Source organism: Microdochium trichocladiopsis (assembly GCF_020744255.1).
Source record: "Microdochium trichocladiopsis strain MPI-CAGE-CH-0230 chromosome Unknown B0I36scaffold_1, whole genome shotgun sequence".
In the NCBI taxonomy this organism is placed as follows: Eukaryota; Fungi; Ascomycota; class Sordariomycetes; order Xylariales; family Microdochiaceae; genus Microdochium; species Microdochium trichocladiopsis.
In genome coordinates this window covers 3,116,376-3,134,798 of record NW_025763544.1, presented here as the reverse complement: position 1 = coordinate 3,134,798, position 18,423 = coordinate 3,116,376, and the positions used below count along the sequence as shown (strand labels likewise).

Sequence of the window (18,423 nt, the reverse complement as noted above, 5' to 3'; positions counted from 1 at the left end):
AGTCTGCCGAGTCTGCCTGGCTGCTGGTCCGCCCGTCCAAGGTTCGTGTTGATCATCGCCGGTTTCTAAGCTCCAACAGCAGCCCTTCAGCCCTCGGCGTCAATTGAGACGACAGTGACCAGATCTCGTCGGGCCAATTGACCAATCCCACAGCCTGACCAAACTGGCAAGCTTGCACAAAGTCCAAAGCCTCGTGCGGTGGTGACCATTGCCCCTCCCGGGTGCTTCAAGCTGACAGCGCACGCCATGGATTGCTGCATGAGCCGTTTGCAGCGCTGGTTGGAGCTGCAAGGGAGCGGCAGACGAGACACCCATCGTCTGCCGTCATGACTTTCAAGGTTGGTCCATTCTCCCCAAGGTCAGCAGAGTTGCATTCGTTTTGGCCCTTGGCAGCCGGGACGCGGATTGCTTGCCCGCGAGCCTTTTCGCATGAGATGTGCCGATTGAAGGAACGCCCACTTCCTATTGCTGCACCCCAGGGGAAAGATAGAAGAACCCCTCCCACAGGCACTCGAGTGACTCATACGTTTCACATACCAGCCCAGGCTGGATCCTGGACCTTGCTCATCTAGACATGCAATCACCGCCTCCGCCTGTCGATGCTGTGCCTGAATTGCAGCTCCCTCATTCTCACGTCGCCTCTTGCGAAATTGCAGCAAGAAGCAAAGTCTACTACGTGCTCACATGTCCAACTCACATCTTGCCTGCCCTGCCTGCCCTGCCAGCCGCCATGCGAGCCAGGCAAGATTGATCACGCCTGGGAAGCAGATGAGAGGAATCCGGGACGAAGAAAAACAAAAGATTGCTGACCATTGCGGCGTCGAACGGGCCACACCCAGCACCAGCCAAGACCCTCGGCGCAGGGATCGCAAAACCACTTTACGCGGAGTCCGCGACCCGCCCCACTTGTTTTCGCGTAAAGCACCTCGCAGGGCTCCACTCCCCCCTCCCAGGAGGCCTATCGCCGCCTCCCATTCGCCGCCTCTGCTCGACTCAACACCGCCGCCCATCACAGCCCACGCCAGATACAGCCGGTGGGATGGGCCCTTGTTGCAGACATGAGGCCTCACCAGCGAATCGGCATCCTCGCCCACGTTGCTAGGCAACCTAGGTCAACGCAAAGTACTCGTCTTGACGTAGGCACCCGCCCCTACAGTGTGTCGAGCCATCATCTCCTGGCCTGGTCCGCTAGAGATCACCGGTAATCCTGCCAGGCTAGACACAGCTGGGCCCTCATGCAACCACTTAAACTCTCTTCGGGCAACGACCCAGCCTGGAGCCTTGTCCCTGGCTCCAGTAGTGGCCCCCCCGCCTATGAACTCGAGCAAGCAAACGCTGCCTGTCTGTGGCGTCGTGGTGATGGTATATAACAGTCTCGCACCCGCCCGTCAGCCGGTCACGTATGCCCTTGCTCTCTTGTTCGGCCTCGGTCCTGTATTCTGTTGAGCGCAGTGCTGCCTCCAAATCAAGGCACCCCCCCCTCCTTCCCCATTCACGCTCGCCATTGCGTGAGTCTTTGCCTGGTCCAACCACCAACCAATCCCCTCTCCGCCTCACTTTGCAAGGTCGACCGCCTGATGTAAGCACCTCATTCACGCTGCCAGTCCGCAACGTGGGTCGCAAGCCGTCCAGCATACGCAACGCTGCCACGCTGCCGCCGTGAACTCGGTCCCTCTCCGTGACTCACCGTCAACTCGTGGCCTACCGCACCGCATTCACACGCACCTGTTGTCAGCCTTGGGGATTGTCGACAGCTTGATGATATAAGAAATCCATCGAGTTGCGAGTGTGTTCGAGGTATCATCCACAGCAAGGACTCGAGCTGCCCATCGTTTACAACATGTCGACCAGCAACGATAACCCGATGGCTCGCTTCCTCTTCGCTATCCTGAAGCAGAAGAACCTGAAGGATGTAAGTCACCTTGCACAGAGCATGCCGACCTTCTATTGCCACAGCATCTGATATTTCTTTTTCTCGCAACAGATCGACTGGAACGAAGTTGCTCGAGACTCGGTCCTCGTGGAAGAGATTTCCAACGGCCATGCTGCCAGAATGAGATATGCTCGCTTTCGAGATGCAATGCTCGGGGTTGAGCCGACTCGACGCAACCGCACGGCTTCAACCGCATCAAAGTCCCGAGTCACGAAACCCAAAAAGGAGACCAAGATCCGAAAGGGAGATGGGTCGAGGTCCACATCAGGGGTCAGGATCAAAGAGGAATCAGTCCATTCCATCCTGGACAGCCGAATGACACCCGGCTTGACCCCTGGGTCGTTGAGCTCAACGTCGCCCATCATTGACCAAGCCATGCATCATCAACGCCTTATGACCCCGACCAGCGACCACGACTTCTTCAACTCGCCGCCAGTCCCGACCATCGCCAGCCCTCCGGCAGACGTGCTGAACTCGCAGTCGCTCTTCGACTTCCAGGCATCTTCTTGTCCTTCGCACGATGACTCGGCATGGCAGCAGGGCATGCCCTTCTCCGCGTTTTCCGCTGCCTACCACTTCGACGACTTCGGCTCAGAGGCTCAGCACTTGCTGCAGCCGTCCGACAGCAACCTCGGGCCGAGTAGCCAGACCGGCCTCTTTGCCACTGTAAAAAATGAAGAGTGGGATCCTTACCACTAGGGATCATTACGTTGTGCTCGCTCGGCAATTCGTGCCGGCGCGGATTGGGCAGTCAACTCAAGCTTGGGCTTCGCCCGCATAGACTGCTTTGGCGTTGAAGTCCCTGTTCTTGGTTTTTCCTCCTCATTCTCATATCGTTGATGATTTATGATTCGATTCTATACGGCACTGCTTGGGTGCATGATGACGCTGGGGCTACGGAGTTAATGGCGCAGCGAAGGATATCATGTATAATACAATTTTCGAACAAGTCCTCCTCGGGATTCATGGAGGTGAATGAAAAGCTACCATTTGATAAATGCATGAACTGATGTGTTCTTGATCATTCACTGGCGCTTTTTGGCTTCATGGAGTTTGTTGCTTGACCAGAGAGCAGGACGGGATCCTCGGCATATGTCTGCGGTCGTATCGAAATTCCTGCAGCCATAATGACGAGGGCGATAACACGCCGCCTATCTCTTGGGCAGTTCTCGTGGTCTTTGTTTCAGCCCCTCGATAACTCTGACTTTGATCTGCCTCGTTTAGGACCAAAGTCATTCCGTGGGTATTGAATAACGAGCTGCGAAGCCTGCCCCAGCTGTTGACTCGTGGTGCACTATTATATCAGAATTCCTTGAAAACACATCAAAGCACGCACTAATGTACAAACACTTCGGTGCTATACAGCTTAAGGGACCTATGTGGAATGATGGTAATGCATTCGCTGAATGTACGCCTGGAACTCTGTAAGTGCCTAGCTATCATGCCACAGCGATGGTGGTTCAGTGCAAGCCTCGGGCACGCGTGTGTATTGGCGCCTGCTTCATCTGCTGTTATCGACACAGAAAAGTGTTTCTTCATACGGCATGTGTGCATTGCTCTCTGTTTGATCATGCCGACAACTGTCTAGGCGGACGATCCGATGGCCGATTACTCTAGATACCCAGCAGCTCGAGCGATCTGGCGAAAAACCTGAGGATCACCGCAATCCTGGCCAGGATGGGTCTCCATGTCGTCTTCGACGCCGACGAAGCCGATATCCGCGTCGTCCGGGCCGTTGCTGTAAGACTGTCCAACGACATCATCAGGGCGGCTGGTGGTAGCACCGCGGCCCTCAGCGATGCCTGAGTCACTCAGCTCTCCCGCCTCGACTGAAGTCTGCAACTCGTCATCTGCCTCGAGGAGGTGCTGGGCGAGCGCTTCAAGGTTGACGCTATTCAGAGCGGTTGGGTCGTTGATCTGAGGAGCATTGCCGACGGCGGTTCCTGGGATGATAGCCACCTCATCATCGTCGCTTGTGGCAGATTGCTGTGGAGTCGGCATCTGTGACTTGTTTTTGGTCTTCTTTCTGGTGCCGCTAGAACTGGCCTTGCCCTTCACCTTCTTCTTTGTCGGGCCCGAAGCAGCAAGGACGTCGGGTCCTGCTGCGGCCATAGTGGTGACTGCATCGGCCTTCCTCTTGCGGCCGGCGCCTGGAGCGCGGGTCTTCTTGACAGGTGTGGCGGCAGTGCTTGGATTAGTGTTGCCGCTATTGCCCGCGCGACTTTTGCTGGAGCTAGTTTGGTTCGTGGCAGGAGCGGCAGCTGCAGTACTTGCATTTGAGCTTGGGAGATTGAACTTCTTGCGAAGCGCGGAGATCTTAGACTTGATTGGGGACAAAGTAAGCTGTTAGTAAACCTGGCTAACCCTGAACCCGAAGAGGGATGTCGAGTGAGGTGGAGACCTGATATGAAATGGGGAATTCAGTCCGTGAGAACCGAGGTACGACATTCTCTTCATGTCCTCAAAACACCAATGGAAGTCTAGTGACATGGGGATGAGGCGGTCTAGATGAGTGACAGCGAGGAGTAGCAGGGTACGAACCTGTGCGGAATTCTTCTGAACATTAACAGCGGCGGCGATTTTCTCATAGTTCAGTTTGTGCTCGCCCTCGTTGAACCGAATCATCGCCAAACATAAAGCCGCTTCGACGTCAGTAAGCATGGGTTTCTTGGCGTCAGGCATCTTGGAGTGCGTGTTGTCGCGGTTGCCGGCGGGTATTGTGATGTCTGGGCTTCAAGAATAGAAGAAGGAAGGAGCGAGTTGAGCAGGAGTACAGTCGTTAAAAATCCGGGGAAACGAAACTTTGAGCTGTTAAGACAGCTTCGTTTGCATTGGTTGTTGCAGGGAGATGCTAGATGTACCGTGACCACGATGGGTTGTATGTTACTCGTTGGTGCACTGGCAGAGGACAATGGGCCTGCTCGTTCGAATTGGTGTTCTGCAAGAGTATAATAATGGACTGGGTAGAAATGTCGCTGGTGATACTTTGAGGAGTTGAGCTGAGTGTTTACGTGGTAGGCCTCTTGTGGGAGAATGCAAGGTGATGAGCTTGGTCGACGACTCACATTTGCAACGTGAATACTCGGAGGTGTCTCCAGTGGAAGCTTCGACTTGATTCCGAGTGACCCAGGGCAATAACGGATCTGTCTGCACGGAGGGTAGACGAAATGGGGCTCTTGGTTGATGTTAATATGTTTTGTGGTAGTCGGGCAGCTGGTTTTCAGGTGGTTCGGGTGGCCCAGCAATAGGATTACGAGGCGTGGATGACTAGTCTTAAAACAGCCTGATGGAGGTGGACTCTCTGAATTGAAGAGCTGGTCTGCCAAACATCAAGTCCACGCACTCTATGATCGTTGGCAAAACCTAGCAGCAATCACACACCACCTCAGCTTCCACCTTAAGCCCTGGAATCAACCTGCGACACGGAGTCAACCCATCACGGCTTCACTTCGCTCTGTAATAATTCAAGCACCAAATTTGCATAAGCAAGATCGTAAGTGCTTACAATCGTTCTCGTAGGCCATGCTGTTCATATCACATCACACTCACCATCCCAAACAGGCAACGCTCTCATTGTGAGACAAAATCGCAGACATGCCTCCCAAGAAAGCAACACCAACCGCTATGGCTTCGTCCACGGATCTCACCTTCAATGACGGTGATATGAAGTTCATCCAGTCGATCTTCGAGGCCTTCTCTGCCGAGGCCAAGGAGCACATCGATTGGGACGCCCTCCAAGCTAAGCAGGATCTTCAGAGTATCAAAGCTACGAAGAAAAAGTTCCGCCTTTTCTGCCAGAAGCACAAGTGGTGCGAGTATGCTGAAGGCAGTGCCAGTGGTGGCAGCAAGAAGCGTGCCGCCGAGGATGAAGATGGCTCCAAGTCTGGAAAGGGCAAGGCCAAAAAGCAGAAGAACGCAGAGGAAGCCGAGGAAGACGCCGATGAGGATTAAAGGCACGGGATGGGACGACCCTGAGATTTACACGGACGGCACTGACATTGGCAGAGCACCGAGCACAGATAGACTCGTACTGGGAAGCAGAGGCTGCGTTTGGGACAGAGGCATGCATTGTGCTTGAGTCGTTGGGGGGTTTGAGCAGAAAGCCATAGTCGCCATAAATTGACGACAGAGTCTCCAAGAACATTTTAATCCGTGATCCTGTTCTATTACGATTCTTTGCACGTGTCTATGCGCCTAGTTGGATGCCTGATTCTCCGCCACGAGCATTCAAAAGTCGGCCTGGCGCCCGCTGGGAGCTCTCTGACCCTGCAAACGGCTCCTCAAATACACCCTGAACTAGGAGCCCACGCAGGTCCTTTCTCCCACATGCGTTGTCTCTTCAACACATCCCTCTAGTTTCTCACAGACACAAGACTCACATCCCTCATACAACCGTTGTAGCCTTGCACTTCGCTTGTAAGGACTAAAGCTACACTACAAACACACAAAGGTCAGTCGTCCAAGTATAAGACACCTTAGCCGATATCCTGCTCAGTCGTAGACCATCACGGCCTCTCCATCAGCCAAACTACAACCAACCACATCAAGATGCCTCCCAAGAAGGACTCGACTACCTCCGCTGCCGGCGATGCCACCACGTCTCTCAGCGCCAGAGACATGAACCTCCTCACGCTCTACCTGCAGACTTGCCCCCGTCGGCCAAGACCCAGGGCGACTGGGCCAAGGTCGCCGAAAAGGCCGGCCTCAAGGACGAGAAGTCGGCTCGCGAGTCGTTCCGCCAGCTCTGCAAGAAGCACGGATGGTACGAAGCCGCTCCTGGCAGCGGTGACCAGGCTGGCGCTGGTGCCACGCCCGCAAAAGCTCCTCGCAAGCGCGCCACGCCCAAGAGCAAGAAGGCAGTCTCCGCCGACGGCGATGGCGATGGCGTGACCGCAGAGCAGACGCCCACCAAGAAGCAGAAGCAGGCGGTTGTGGATCAGGAGGATGCCGACGATGACATGAATGAGCTCTTCGACGTCACCGGTGCTTCGTACGCTTGAGCGTCTCGTCACTGAATGAGTTTGAGGGCATATGGACATTAGAGGTAGCAGGGTGTTCGACCTGGGCCTGAGTTACGAGCAGTAGCACTTGTCATCATTAAGATGCGCTATTCAGGATGATTATCACCAATAGATCGCGAACAGAAGCCCGAAGAATCAAGGCGTTGAATCACCCCGTTCATCAATAGAGATGTCTCATACCAAAGCTCTATAAGATGATGTTTGAACTGTATCGACTTCTTCATGTATCAAATGCTACCCAATCCTGCAGAAACGATCTACTGGCTTGAAGTGAAGGTCAGCAGTGAAGCTCGTTGTCTGTGAGCTGATGCTGAATGGGAACTGAGATCGTGTTTCTAGAGCAACCGAGCGGGGGCTCGGCAGTATCTCCTGAGAAGTCTCGTTCAGCTGCTGTCTCCCATTTGCGGTCACAAAGGCTTCTGAATCGTCTGCGCATTCACTACTGCTAGACGTCTGTTCCTTGAGCCACCCCCATCAATCCGCTTGACACACACAGTTGTGCCTTCCTTCCACCATCCCCACCGAGATAACTTTCCTCACACGGGACGCAACTCACAACTCGCAACTCGTACTCCACCAGCTTCATCACACATCCCGGACATTACAACTGCACAGCAATCATGGTTCAGTTGACCGACGAACAAGCCCTATTTCTCGTCACGTGCATCAAGCACGCGGGCTTCACCTCAGCCAGCGTAAGTTCAAGCCATACCTTGGCACATCCCACAACTCCAGATATGGTCATCTCGACATACTAACCTCACCCGCTTGTCGTTTCAGATCCCCATGGACAAGGTCATTGATGAGCTCGGCCTGCCGTCCAAGGGTGCCGCGTATGTTGTTTCCTCTTTCATTGTGTACTTCACTTTCTGGTCCATCACCAAGCGGCTCGAGTCAGCCAAGCCACTGACATATGCTGCCGACCCATACACAGAAGCAAGCGCTGGTCCCGCCTGATGCAGGCTCTCGAAATCACCAAGACGACCTCCACCTCCAATGCTGGCACGGGTACCGGCGATGATGCTGGTGACGATGACGGCGAGAAGAAGCCCAAGGCCAAGGTCAGTACTCTTCTCATTGAATCATATTTCTACCGTAAAGGCGGCAACAGCATCGCGGAGCGAGTCACTCGCTGACAATCAATGACCCCGGGAAACGACAGGCAAAGCCCAAGACCCAGCGCCAGCCCAAGGCCAAGGCGAGTGGCAAAGCTGCGGCCATCAAGAAGCGCAAGCTGGAGGAAGACGAAGTCGACGAGGAATTCAAGCAGCAGCTCCACAAGGATGACGAAGATGATGACGAGGCTTGATTGCAGGACGCTGGGTCGCAATGGCGTGAGATATTCAGCAACTACGGCTTTGAAATTTGCCTCTGCGAGGACATTGAGTCATCGGGAAGGCTTCATTGGGGCTGATTGATAAGGGCATGGTTCTCTTCCTGCTTGTCACGGTGATCGCATATGGGCATAAAGACGTGATTTAATCATGTCTTCGCCAGAAAAGACGAGTATCTAGACCCAGTGAATACACACGATGCCTTTGAGTCATGCTTTCCATGTTTGACATGGTATACAATCCTCGCTCTTAACGTGTCCTCTGTCCACTTGGTCATCTCTGCTAGGCTAATACGACACAGTCTAAGGCGACTTGTCGGGCCGAGTCAGGGCTGTGGTTGCAATTAAGAATGTGGTGCCTCGTGTTTATGCGAGTGCCTGAGACTCCTGGCTCCCTATGTTGACGTGGATGCCCTGGGCAGCTCTGCTCCTCCAGAGTGCCACTTGTCGGCCGCGCCAGCAGACATGCGTGCTGTCTAGGCACTTTCGGGTGCGCACAACAAAGCCCACAAAGTCTCACTTTCTCTCACCTCGCCACACCACACAACACAGACAACACAACACAGGGACACGCTCACAAAACACACAACGCATACACACAGGCTACACTTGTGGTGCACATTTGGCACAACTGAGCAATTATCTGTGAAGCCACACAGCACCCACGGCACAGCAACACCACTCAATCAGCCCCATACTCCCACCTCTTTGCCTTCCCACAGCACAATCCTCACGAATCCCTCACATCACCCCCGCGAACAGCCGAGCATCTTGCACCACATCCCCCCGAACACAAAGAAGCAAAGAAACAACAAGACAAACTGCTTCAGCTACCAATGGCTCCCACCACCTCGGACGAGACGGTCAAGTTCCTGGTGGCCTGCATCCGGCACTCGGCCAGCGGCCGGATCGACTGGCAGGCGGTGGCGGACGAGTGCGGCGTGCCGACCAAGAACGCGGCCAGCATGCGATACACGCGCCTGCTCAAAGCCCACGGCGTGACTCCTGGTGGTGCTGGTGGCAGTGGTGGCAATGGTGGCAATGGTGCTGGTAATGGCACCCCGGCCAACTCGCCCGCCAAGGCCCGTGCCACGCCCAAGAAGAAGGCCGCCGCTGACGGCGAGGCAGGCTCGCCGGCGAAGAAGCGCAAGGTCAAGGGCAAGGACAAGGCTGAGGATGAGATGGAGGATATCGAGACCGTCAAGAATGAGGGCGACGGAGAGGATGCCCAGGTCTAGACCGGCTCTCCCGTGGCGCGTTTGCAGGACAAGACGAGTGAGTCTGCTGGCATTTGATTCTTTCCGAGTCTTGACTAATAATACTGAGTTTTGGCGGATTAGGGCACGGTGACAATTGGCACTTCTGACGGCACTGGGTGTTCACCAGCTGACCAACTCGACTCGCCACGGCAAACCCTGCAGTGAAGGGAGGTGGACAGGGCAGAGGGGGTTGGACATGCAAGCCAGCCATGGACAAACAAAGCCTCGACGAGGGTCGCGATCTGCTTCTGGGAGGATCAACACCGACGTAATGCTTTGCGGCGGACAGGGTAAAGCTACGAGAGCAATGAGCAGATGACCGAAACACGTGTCTACTTTGAGATTATTTCTTTCACCTTGGCGAGTCCCAGTGTTGGGCACGCGCAAGCACTTGCACCCATTGTTGGCTCCCCAGCCTTGTGGTTTATTGGTCTGACCCTTGTGCAGCTCACATCCGTGCCCAGTGCTTCATTGACTGACTGCCAGCCAGCTGTGGCATTCCCTTGCACTACTTTTAAGACTTGTTCCAGCATTTTGCATGCCGAGTCGGTGACCCTCCCAACCAAGAGCACACATATCGGCTGCAGTGCTTGCTCAGACCTGCAGACTGGACGCCCAAGTGATATATATACCTAGCCCCCTGGATGCTTCTGCCCCACCACAGCGACGACGAGGGTGTGACTGACTGCGCACCAGAAAAGGACGAGGCTGAAGACCAGGCCCGCCGATGCCCCCCCCCGAAAGAGGCAAGTGGGGACGCGCAGGGCGGCCTCGCATTCGTCAGTCCAAGGCGGGGGTGAGAAGAGGCTGCACGACATTGTGCAGGCCAGCACACAGACACACAAGACACACACCTCTCTGGTCTAGCTGCTTGGAGTATGTACAAGGCCAGGGAGGACAAGGTTGCGTGTTGTTGTTGTTCGTCTGTCCCTGTGCACGTGGCTGCCCAGTTGTGTATTCTCCTGGTGGCGCTGCAACAAAGGAAACCCCCTTGGCTGCTGTTGGCGTGCTCGGTGCAGCAAAGGCAGACAGGCAGACCGACAGGCAGACCGAGAGACCAAGACTGTGGCCATGTCTGTCGTGGAGCAGCACCAGCACCCACCACCCAAGCACACACAGCCAGTCAATGCCCCCAATGGATGGTTCGACTTTGATCCCCCCCCCTGGCTGGCTGCTCTGCCAGGACAAGAAGCCTACGGCAGCTGACCAGTGTCATTGCATGCCTTGCTCATTGTCCTTGTCCTTGTCCTTTTCTTTTCCTTTGTTGTTGTTTTCTCTGTCGCCCAGCCGAGGCAGCAGTGTCTGTGCTTGTGTGTGTGTGATTTGTGCCGCACGACAGACGACAAACACCGACCGAGGGCCCGGGCCCCACTCGCGCACGACAACGCCTACACACACATACGCACACACACATCCATGCCTCTCTCGCGTCTTGCCATTTGCCATCCTCAGCATCAACACCGGGACGGGGGAGAAAAACACGGAAGGGGGGGCTGAACATGGGGAATGAGCGGCAATGGGGCAATGGCAATGGGCCCAGAGTCCGCATCGTCTGCTGCTGCTGATGCTGCTCTGCCTGCACACTCACTTTGCTGTCCCTTAGTCAGTATCGTCCCCTTTGTGGTGTGCCACTCTGCCTCTGCCTCTCTCTCTCCCTCCCTCCGATCCATCACGTGTGGCCTCGGCTTCAGCAGTGCAGTGCATTCCATAAGGCAATTGTCCCTTCGTGGGGTCCCAGAGCCCAGCACGCACTCACTCACTCTCACCACCTGCAGCACACAACACAAACACTCTCCCTCCTCCTCAACAACCCCCCTCCCCCAAGGCACCTCTTTTTCCAATTCCTCACTCCTCCTCCTCCTCCTCCTTCACTCTCCTTCTCCCCATCACCATTGCCAACAACCAAACCTTCCTCCTTCTCCCCTCCTCGCCAGGCACTCGCCACTCGCCTGTGCGTCGCACTCCATAAAAACACCACACCAAGATCCCCCAAGAAGAGTCACCCCTAGGCATGGGCCACACACACGCTGACAAGGCAACACAACCCAAGGCAGGAAACCCAAAAAGAAGGACAACCCCAAGGCACCAAGACAGGCGCGGTCCAGGCAGGTGGTGGTGGTGGGCTGTGGCAGCAAATACATGTAACACATACCTCAGGTAGCAGTAGACAACAACACAGTCTCTAGACAGCATCATCATCAGAAGCATCATCAATACAATTAAATATTCGTGTCGCCTCCTTCCTCTTCCTCTCTTCGAGCAAGCACTCTCTCCTCTTCCTCTTCTTGTTCTTCCGCATACTGCCCCCCTTCCACCACGATCCCATCGACAACAGACAGCACACATACAGCACACTCTCACGCGCCCTCACAGGCCAGAAGAGCACGCTTTCCCATACACACACATCCTCAACCTACATCCACTTAATACGCACCCGTACACAGGCACCGCACCCTGGGGCCGCACCAGTTCCCACTCCATCCCGCAGTCCTCCTGGCCTGTTCTGCCCCAACGGCTCGCTGGTCCTAGTCACCAGATCGCAAGTCCCCGGGACAGTTGTGACTGCTCTCCGCGCAGAAGCAGCTCTACTTACTACTCTAGAGTCAGCGGCGGAAGCCGAGCAGCAATCTGCCTCCTCCTGGGCCGACCAGAGACGACCCTGATATCTTGTCCTCTTTGGAAAAGACAACATAGCAAGTACAAGAACCGCCTCGGTTGAGGGACTTTGGGGCTTCCCTCTCGGTAATAGCCGCGGGCCCTTGCTACGACTGCGTGCCGCCGTCCCCTTCGAGTTAGGTGTAGCAGCGCTGGTAGACTCGAGCAAGGTCTCTCTTGTAAGAGACAAGGACCAATCATCATTGAGGTAAGTCATTTCACAACATCGTCTTCTCCCATCTTGTTGTTTTCCATTGCGCGACATATCCTTCATTTGCCTGTTCTGCAAAGTCGCCGAGTTGGCGCAAGGTCGCACAACCGCAGTCACTTCTCTCCAAAAGTGGGACTGTCGAGACACCCGAGAACGACAGCGTCAACTTGACATTTCTTCTCGTGTATAAGCCTGTTACCACAACTCGTTACGATCCCACGCACTTCCAGACCCCCAATTACTTCATCTCGTGTATATTTTGGACGAAAAACGGTGACCGCCTCACTTCCACCTCACGGGCGCCCAGCCCAGGCCTGCGTGCACCGCCGCCCGCCGACTTACACGCGCGCACCGCAACCCCTCTCAGTTGCACGGAGCAACCAGCAGACTCCCAACCCCCCCTTTTCCCCCAGCCAGCTGCCAGAGCTGCTGCCGAGCGTGCTGGACTGCTGCCGCGCTGGGCTGGCAGTCTTTTGTTGTCGTCTGCTGTCGCCTCCGTCTTCTCTTCGTCTCTCTCCCGTCTTCTGCACATCACCAACTTCACGTTGCCTCAGCCCTCAAACTCTGACGCTTGTGTCCAAGGCACTCATCTCTGATCCTCTACTTGTGTGTACTCCGCACGAATAGAGACAACAAACTGTAAGCCCATCTTCTCCGCAAGTTTCCCCAGTCTCATCTCACGCCCCACCGAGAACATATCTCCGGCGGCAGCACCACACATACACTCAACACCACAACTCGCGAGCATCCAGACTGACACCTCGTACTATACAGCCTCAGCCTCACGCCCGCTCTCTTCACGTCAAGTGAATAGAGTCAGGCCGCGGCGTCAGCCTATATAAGCCTCGCAGCTTTACTCGAGCCAGGTCGACTTCACGGCCAGCTCACCTGGCGCGACAGTCAACGACTTTGTCACTCAGCCAGTTTTATACTGCCGACGTCTTATTGACTGGACTTATACGTCCCATGTGAGTGTTTGCTGCCTCTTCTTTCTTTCCAACGTCTCTCTCATGGACGCAACAGACATACACGCACGCACGCACGCACAAACGCATGCAAACTCGAGCATCATCAACAATTGTCATGGTCAGCACGCACACGGCTAACACCCGCCTCAGATCAAACAACTCAAACAACAACATCAGACGCCCGTCTTATCAATCCGTCTGTCACCAACAGACAGCAAAGGACAAATCAGTCAAGATGATGGCCTACCGCCCTTCCAAGACCGGCCGCCGTGCCGAGACCACTCCCGCTGCTGGTGTCACCACCACTGACAACAACAGCAGCATCAACGGCATCAGCAACAGCAGCAGTGCCAATATCGAGAATGCCAATGCCACCACCATTGGCAACACTTCCTTCCCCCCTGTCCCTACCACTCCTGTCCGCGGTGGTGCCACCAAAGACGTCATCACCAGCAGTCGTATCCCCATTGCCTACGACGGCAACAACACCACCACTACTACCAGAGACGGCATGCTCGCCCTCGCGAGCCCCGCTGGAACCATGTGCACCACGCCGATGAGCGCGACCTCGTCGTCCTCTGTCGGCGGCGGCGGTCTCTCGTCAGCCACCCCAGTGACTCCTTTCACTCCTGTCACTCCTGGCGCTTTCACCAGTGGCGGTCACCACCACCACAACCACCAGCTGCCCCTGAGCCCAAGCACCCCGTTCACCCCATTCACCCCTGCTGATCTGGGCGTCATGATGGAGGAGAGCGGCGGCATCACTGACGAGTGCGTTGGTTATGGCGCTGCTGCTTCTGCTTCTGTTCGCAATGGCAGTGTCAACTTCTCTGGCAACCAGAGCCAGAACCAGACTCGCACTCGTGTTAGTGCTCAGCAGGCTCGCGAGCACCACCACCAAGAGCAGTCGACCTATGCCCACGCTGTCCAGACTCCTCAGCTCGGCGGTGGCCAGCCTCGCGGCCAGGTGTACACTCTCAACTCTGACCTCGGCGATATCCCTGAGCACGCTGTCCTCGAGAGCCAGCACGAGCTCGAGCATGAGGAGCAGCCTCCTGCCTACCGCGCCGCTGTCGACGCCAACGGCCAGGAGATCCTGACTGATGCAGTGTACAACCCCTTGCACCCCATCACCATCACCCGCGCCACCCAGCACAACCTGATCCGCTTCAAGGGCGTCGAGTACACCATCTCCCAGATGGAGAAGATGCGCGTCGCGCTCAAGCTCGCGGTCAAGAACGGCGAGCTCCCACACTACGACACTCTCGGCCTCGCCGCGCACCACGTGCTCGACGACTACCACCGGCTCATCGAGATCCGGGTCACCCGGGCCAAGATCGAGCGGGAGGCGGCAGAGCAGCAGGAGCAGCAAGCCACTGCGCTTGCGTCTGCTGCGGCGGCGGTCACTCGTGCTTCTTCTTCCTCTTCCGATGCTGCCGCTTCTGCTTCTGGCACTGTTGCTGCGGCTGATGCTGATGCTGCTGAGACTTCAGGTACTGCTACTGATGCGGCTGTCGTTGGCGGTCTGACCTCGGTCTCTGCTTCCGAGTTTGCTTCCGAGTCTGCTCTCCCGGCTGCGGATGTGGTCTCGGCTGGCAGTGTTGTTGCTGTCTCTGGCACTGGCACTGCTCAGACTGGCAATGCCACCACCACCGGTGCTGTTGCTTTGGCATCTTCTGCTTCGGCTTGTGGTGCTGCTCAAGGCACTGCTTCTTCTCTTCTGGCCGGTACCCAGACCACCGAGACCACCGGAACCGGCACCGCGGGCACTGGAACTGCTACTGCTGTTACTGTCACATCAGACACTTCCAATGGCATTATCATCACCGCCAACACTGCCGCAGCCGTGGCTGCAAGTGACGCTGCCGAAGACGGCACCACCAAGACCCTTCATCCTCTTGCCTCACCATCAGTGTCATCCCCAGGCAACAACAACAACCTCCACAAGCACACCCAAAACAAGGTCGTCCTCCTCGACACCAACCTCGCCAAGCACAACCCCGTCGTCACCACCAACACCACCACCACCCAACACCAACACCACAACAACCAACAACACCCAGCCCTCCTAGAGCACTACATCTCCTTCACGGCCAACCTGCGCGCCCGGAACCAGCACCTGGCCAGCGCCCTGCGCCACGCCTCCACCACCGCACAGGTCGACGCGCTCACGCACAGCGCGGGGGCCGGGGACACGCGGATGTACACGCTCATGCAGGCCGCGGTGCGGGATGCGATTGCGAACCAGGCTCGCGACGGCCGGCATGGAGTGACTCCCGGGGTGGTCATGGAGGGCGTGCTCGAGGAGATCTTTGGCATCATCGAGGCCGGGTTCTTGGATGCCGCGGGCCCGCTGAGGGCGAATAACTGCCTGCTTAGGGATACTTCTGCGACCTTGCAGGACGGGAATGCCGCGCTGCAGAGCAACAACGAGGTGCTCGAGCAGAACAATGTCGCCCTGCACGCGCAGGTCGGTGCCATTGGCCAGCATGTCGGCGCGATTGGCAGCCATGTCGGCGCCATGGGATCACACCTCGGTGCCATGGGAGAGAACCTGCGCAGCGTGTCGGGTAACCTGAACGTCATGGGTGGCCAGATTGGTGTGTTGCAGACTGTCATCCAGATGCTGCCTACCATGATTGACAAGACTGTCGAAAAGGTTGTCATGGAGAGCATCACCGAGACCGCGCAGGAGATCATTGCTCCCCTCGGCCCCGTCATCGTCGCGCAAATCGAGGCTGCTCTTGCTGCAGCTGCAGCTGCTCAAGGCCAGCCTTCTCAGGACCCGGTTCAGCCCGCCCAGCGCAAGTTGAAGCGTGGATGCCTCCTCTTCAAGAAGAAGGGCGACAAGAACTGAGCACACTCAGAGTCTCATCTTGACGACAGCATCACACCACTTCACCGGCATCGTCACACAACATGATCACGCATTGACACTTCAACACACACTCACAAGACACATGACCAGCGGCGTCTGGCAATCAGTGCTCAATATTACCGAGTAGTCGCGCTGTCATCAGCCACACGAGTAAGTCATCCTCTTCCCTCTGCCACCACACCACTCCCCAAAACTAACCACCACCCAGTCATCCACGGACACCAGTCCACATCGACATTCCCATCTGTTTTGGTCTCTTAGTCTCTTGGTCAGCATCTGTACAACAACATCGTTCCCCCTTCATGTACAACACACAATCTTGTCTTCTCCTTGGGTCTCTTCTCTGGTTTGGTCTCCTCTTGTCATGTCTTGTATCTGGACTTTGGAAGCGCGCACGCGTCAACGCACGCACATGTCAACACACACACGCATAGGCAGCATTGGGCGGCGCATGTATCGGGCGCATGTGTCAGGCGCATATCAGGCGCGACGCAGTCGGTTATGCAGGCTCGTCATTATCAGCATCTTCGAAGAAGCTTGTCCTCGCGGACCGGCGGTGTTCTTCACTTACACACACACAACCATGTCCCAGCTGTCTGCCTGCTTCAGACTTGTCTCTCGCTCTTCGTCTCTGCCGTGGTGGGTCAGACACACAAACAGCCGCAGACCTGTCGGAGCCGCAGAATCATCAGCTGGGTACGCAATTACTCACACAAACACTTACACGGGAAATCCTGCCTCGGTCGCGTAAGCGATTTTGGGTGAGGCGGGCAGATTTGGACGATGGATACGCGGGCGGTGGGAGTCTCGCGGGTATTATTGGTATGCGCATGGAAATTGGAATCCACGGGTTTTGAAGGTCGAGTCAAGCACAACATGTGGCCTTGCAATTGGGCAGGCGCACACCAGCATTAGTTAGGTAGATAGCGGCGGAATGTAATGGTGTCAAAGAATATCGCCTTTCTGTGTGTGGTCATGGTGTATGAGTGAGTGTCTGCCGGTTGTCGCCATGCTTAGAAGATGGTGATGGTGCTCTTTGCAAGATCAACGGCAGCCACGAAGTCGGTAAGCATCGATTATATTCACCCGTCGATGACCTTGAGGGTCTCGTCTCATAGCTCTTGTAACGTCCGATGGATTCCTGGTTCTGGTTACCTCGAAGCTGCCGTTTAGCGGAATGATTGCGACAAACAAGGCACGATGAGCATTTGCGAGTGCTGGAGGCCGCTCTATGCAGCTGGATCATGCATGTCGCCGTGAAGAGCATGTCTATGTTCCTCGCAAAGAACGAAGGGCTGTCATGGTATGCTTGATGGCGTTGCTTCTGTTGATTGGGTTTCAGAATTTGACAGGCCACTATGACCATGCTTGCGTCTCAGTACCGTTGTGTTGCGTGAATCTGCACGATCCAGTTGCCCGAGGGCAAACCTCAAGCTTCATCCGTTCTTCCCCCAGTTTCTAGGCAAGTCTCAGGCTTGACACAACTCTGGTGACGACGGTCTTGCTGAAATATGGCTTAGATTTCACCCTGAGAGAGCTTAGATTAGCGCATGAATGATATATCTGCGAGTGAACTCCTTCGACACCTCTCTGCCATGTAGTTTGCTGTCGGATTAGGCAAATGGTCCAGAACTTTATCGAGAGGCGTGGAGAATAACAGGGCCAGGGCCGTCTTGCTCGCGGCTTTGTGGTGGCAGCAGTATGTCTGGGACCCACAACCAGGACGGAACATTCCAGTGTTCAGCCTCTTGCAGGGGGTTCGGTAGAGTCGGTACCGGTTTGTTGAATGTCGTGAGATAATCCAGGGAGGATGTCCTCCACTGTCCACCGCAGTCAGGATCCGTGACCGAAACCCCGTGAGCCTCGTGATCTTGAGCTCCTTTGAAATGCAATCCGGGCAGATATAAGTCGCCAGACGGCTGCTATTGAGACGAGCACCAAAGTTTGATATACTCGGTCCTCAAAGGTGAATGCCCGTGCTAAAGGTGCTGCTAAGTCACCAACAGTGACAATGCGGCAGCCCAGGCGTTTCCCGAACATCTCGCCTCCTTACCAGAAAAACCCCGAGACAGATGAGTGAAGATGCAATGTGACTTCTATGAAGGCCCACCAAGGTCGTCACAAGTTTCAATAGCCAGACTACTTTCATGACAGAGGGTGATGAT

The 18,423-nt window shown here is 55.7% G+C and overlaps 7 protein-coding genes across 7 annotated transcripts; 6 read left to right on the top strand and 1 right to left on the bottom strand.

The window, feature by feature from the left end:
* Positions 1–1,840: 1,840 nt before the first annotated feature.
* Positions 1,841–2,524, top strand: B0I36DRAFT_219722 (uncharacterized protein; the record flags this gene model as incomplete). The annotated part of the gene is made up of 2 exons (XM_046149017.1): positions 1,841–1,912; positions 1,985–2,524. Coding segments are annotated over 2 exons (612 nt in total), but the record flags the coding sequence as incomplete, so codon positions are not given.
* A 901-nt stretch (positions 2,525–3,425) lies between these two features.
* Positions 3,426–4,615, bottom strand: B0I36DRAFT_391389 (uncharacterized protein; the record flags this gene model as incomplete). The annotated part of the gene is made up of 2 exons (XM_046161415.1): positions 3,426–4,255; positions 4,298–4,615. 2 exons carry the CDS (start codon positions 4,613–4,615, stop codon positions 3,542–3,544), a joined length of 1,032 nt encoding a protein of 343 aa, XP_046018613.1. The 3' UTR covers positions 3,426–3,541.
* Positions 4,616–5,527: 912 nt separating this feature from the next.
* On the top strand, positions 5,528–5,884 carry B0I36DRAFT_344284 (uncharacterized protein; the record flags this gene model as incomplete). Its single annotated transcript, XM_046156245.1, has 1 exon — positions 5,528–5,884. The coding sequence occupies one exon, from the start codon at positions 5,528–5,530 to the stop codon at positions 5,882–5,884; it is 357 nt and encodes a 118-aa protein (XP_046018612.1).
* Positions 5,885–6,481: 597 nt separating this feature from the next.
* On the top strand, positions 6,482–6,933 carry B0I36DRAFT_344283 (uncharacterized protein; the record flags this gene model as incomplete). The annotated part of the gene is given in 2 exon segments (XM_046156244.1): positions 6,482–6,531; positions 6,549–6,933. 2 exon segments carry the CDS (start codon positions 6,482–6,484, stop codon positions 6,931–6,933), a joined length of 435 nt encoding a protein of 144 aa, XP_046018611.1.
* Positions 6,934–7,574: 641 nt separating this feature from the next.
* Positions 7,575–8,263, top strand: B0I36DRAFT_344282 (uncharacterized protein; the record flags this gene model as incomplete). Its single annotated transcript, XM_046156243.1, has 4 exons — positions 7,575–7,649; positions 7,735–7,787; positions 7,889–8,015; positions 8,117–8,263. 4 exons carry the CDS (start codon positions 7,575–7,577, stop codon positions 8,261–8,263), a joined length of 402 nt encoding a protein of 133 aa, XP_046018610.1.
* Positions 8,264–9,123: 860 nt separating this feature from the next.
* Positions 9,124–9,525, top strand: B0I36DRAFT_357836 (uncharacterized protein; the record flags this gene model as incomplete). The annotated part of the gene is made up of 1 exon (XM_046157863.1): positions 9,124–9,525. The coding sequence occupies one exon, from the start codon at positions 9,124–9,126 to the stop codon at positions 9,523–9,525; it is 402 nt and encodes a 133-aa protein (XP_046018609.1).
* Positions 9,526–13,615: 4,090 nt separating this feature from the next.
* Positions 13,616–16,237, top strand: B0I36DRAFT_357835 (uncharacterized protein; the record flags this gene model as incomplete). The annotated part of the gene is made up of 1 exon (XM_046157862.1): positions 13,616–16,237. One exon carries the CDS (start codon positions 13,616–13,618, stop codon positions 16,235–16,237), a length of 2,622 nt encoding a protein of 873 aa, XP_046018608.1.
* Positions 16,238–18,423: the final 2,186 nt, after the last annotated feature.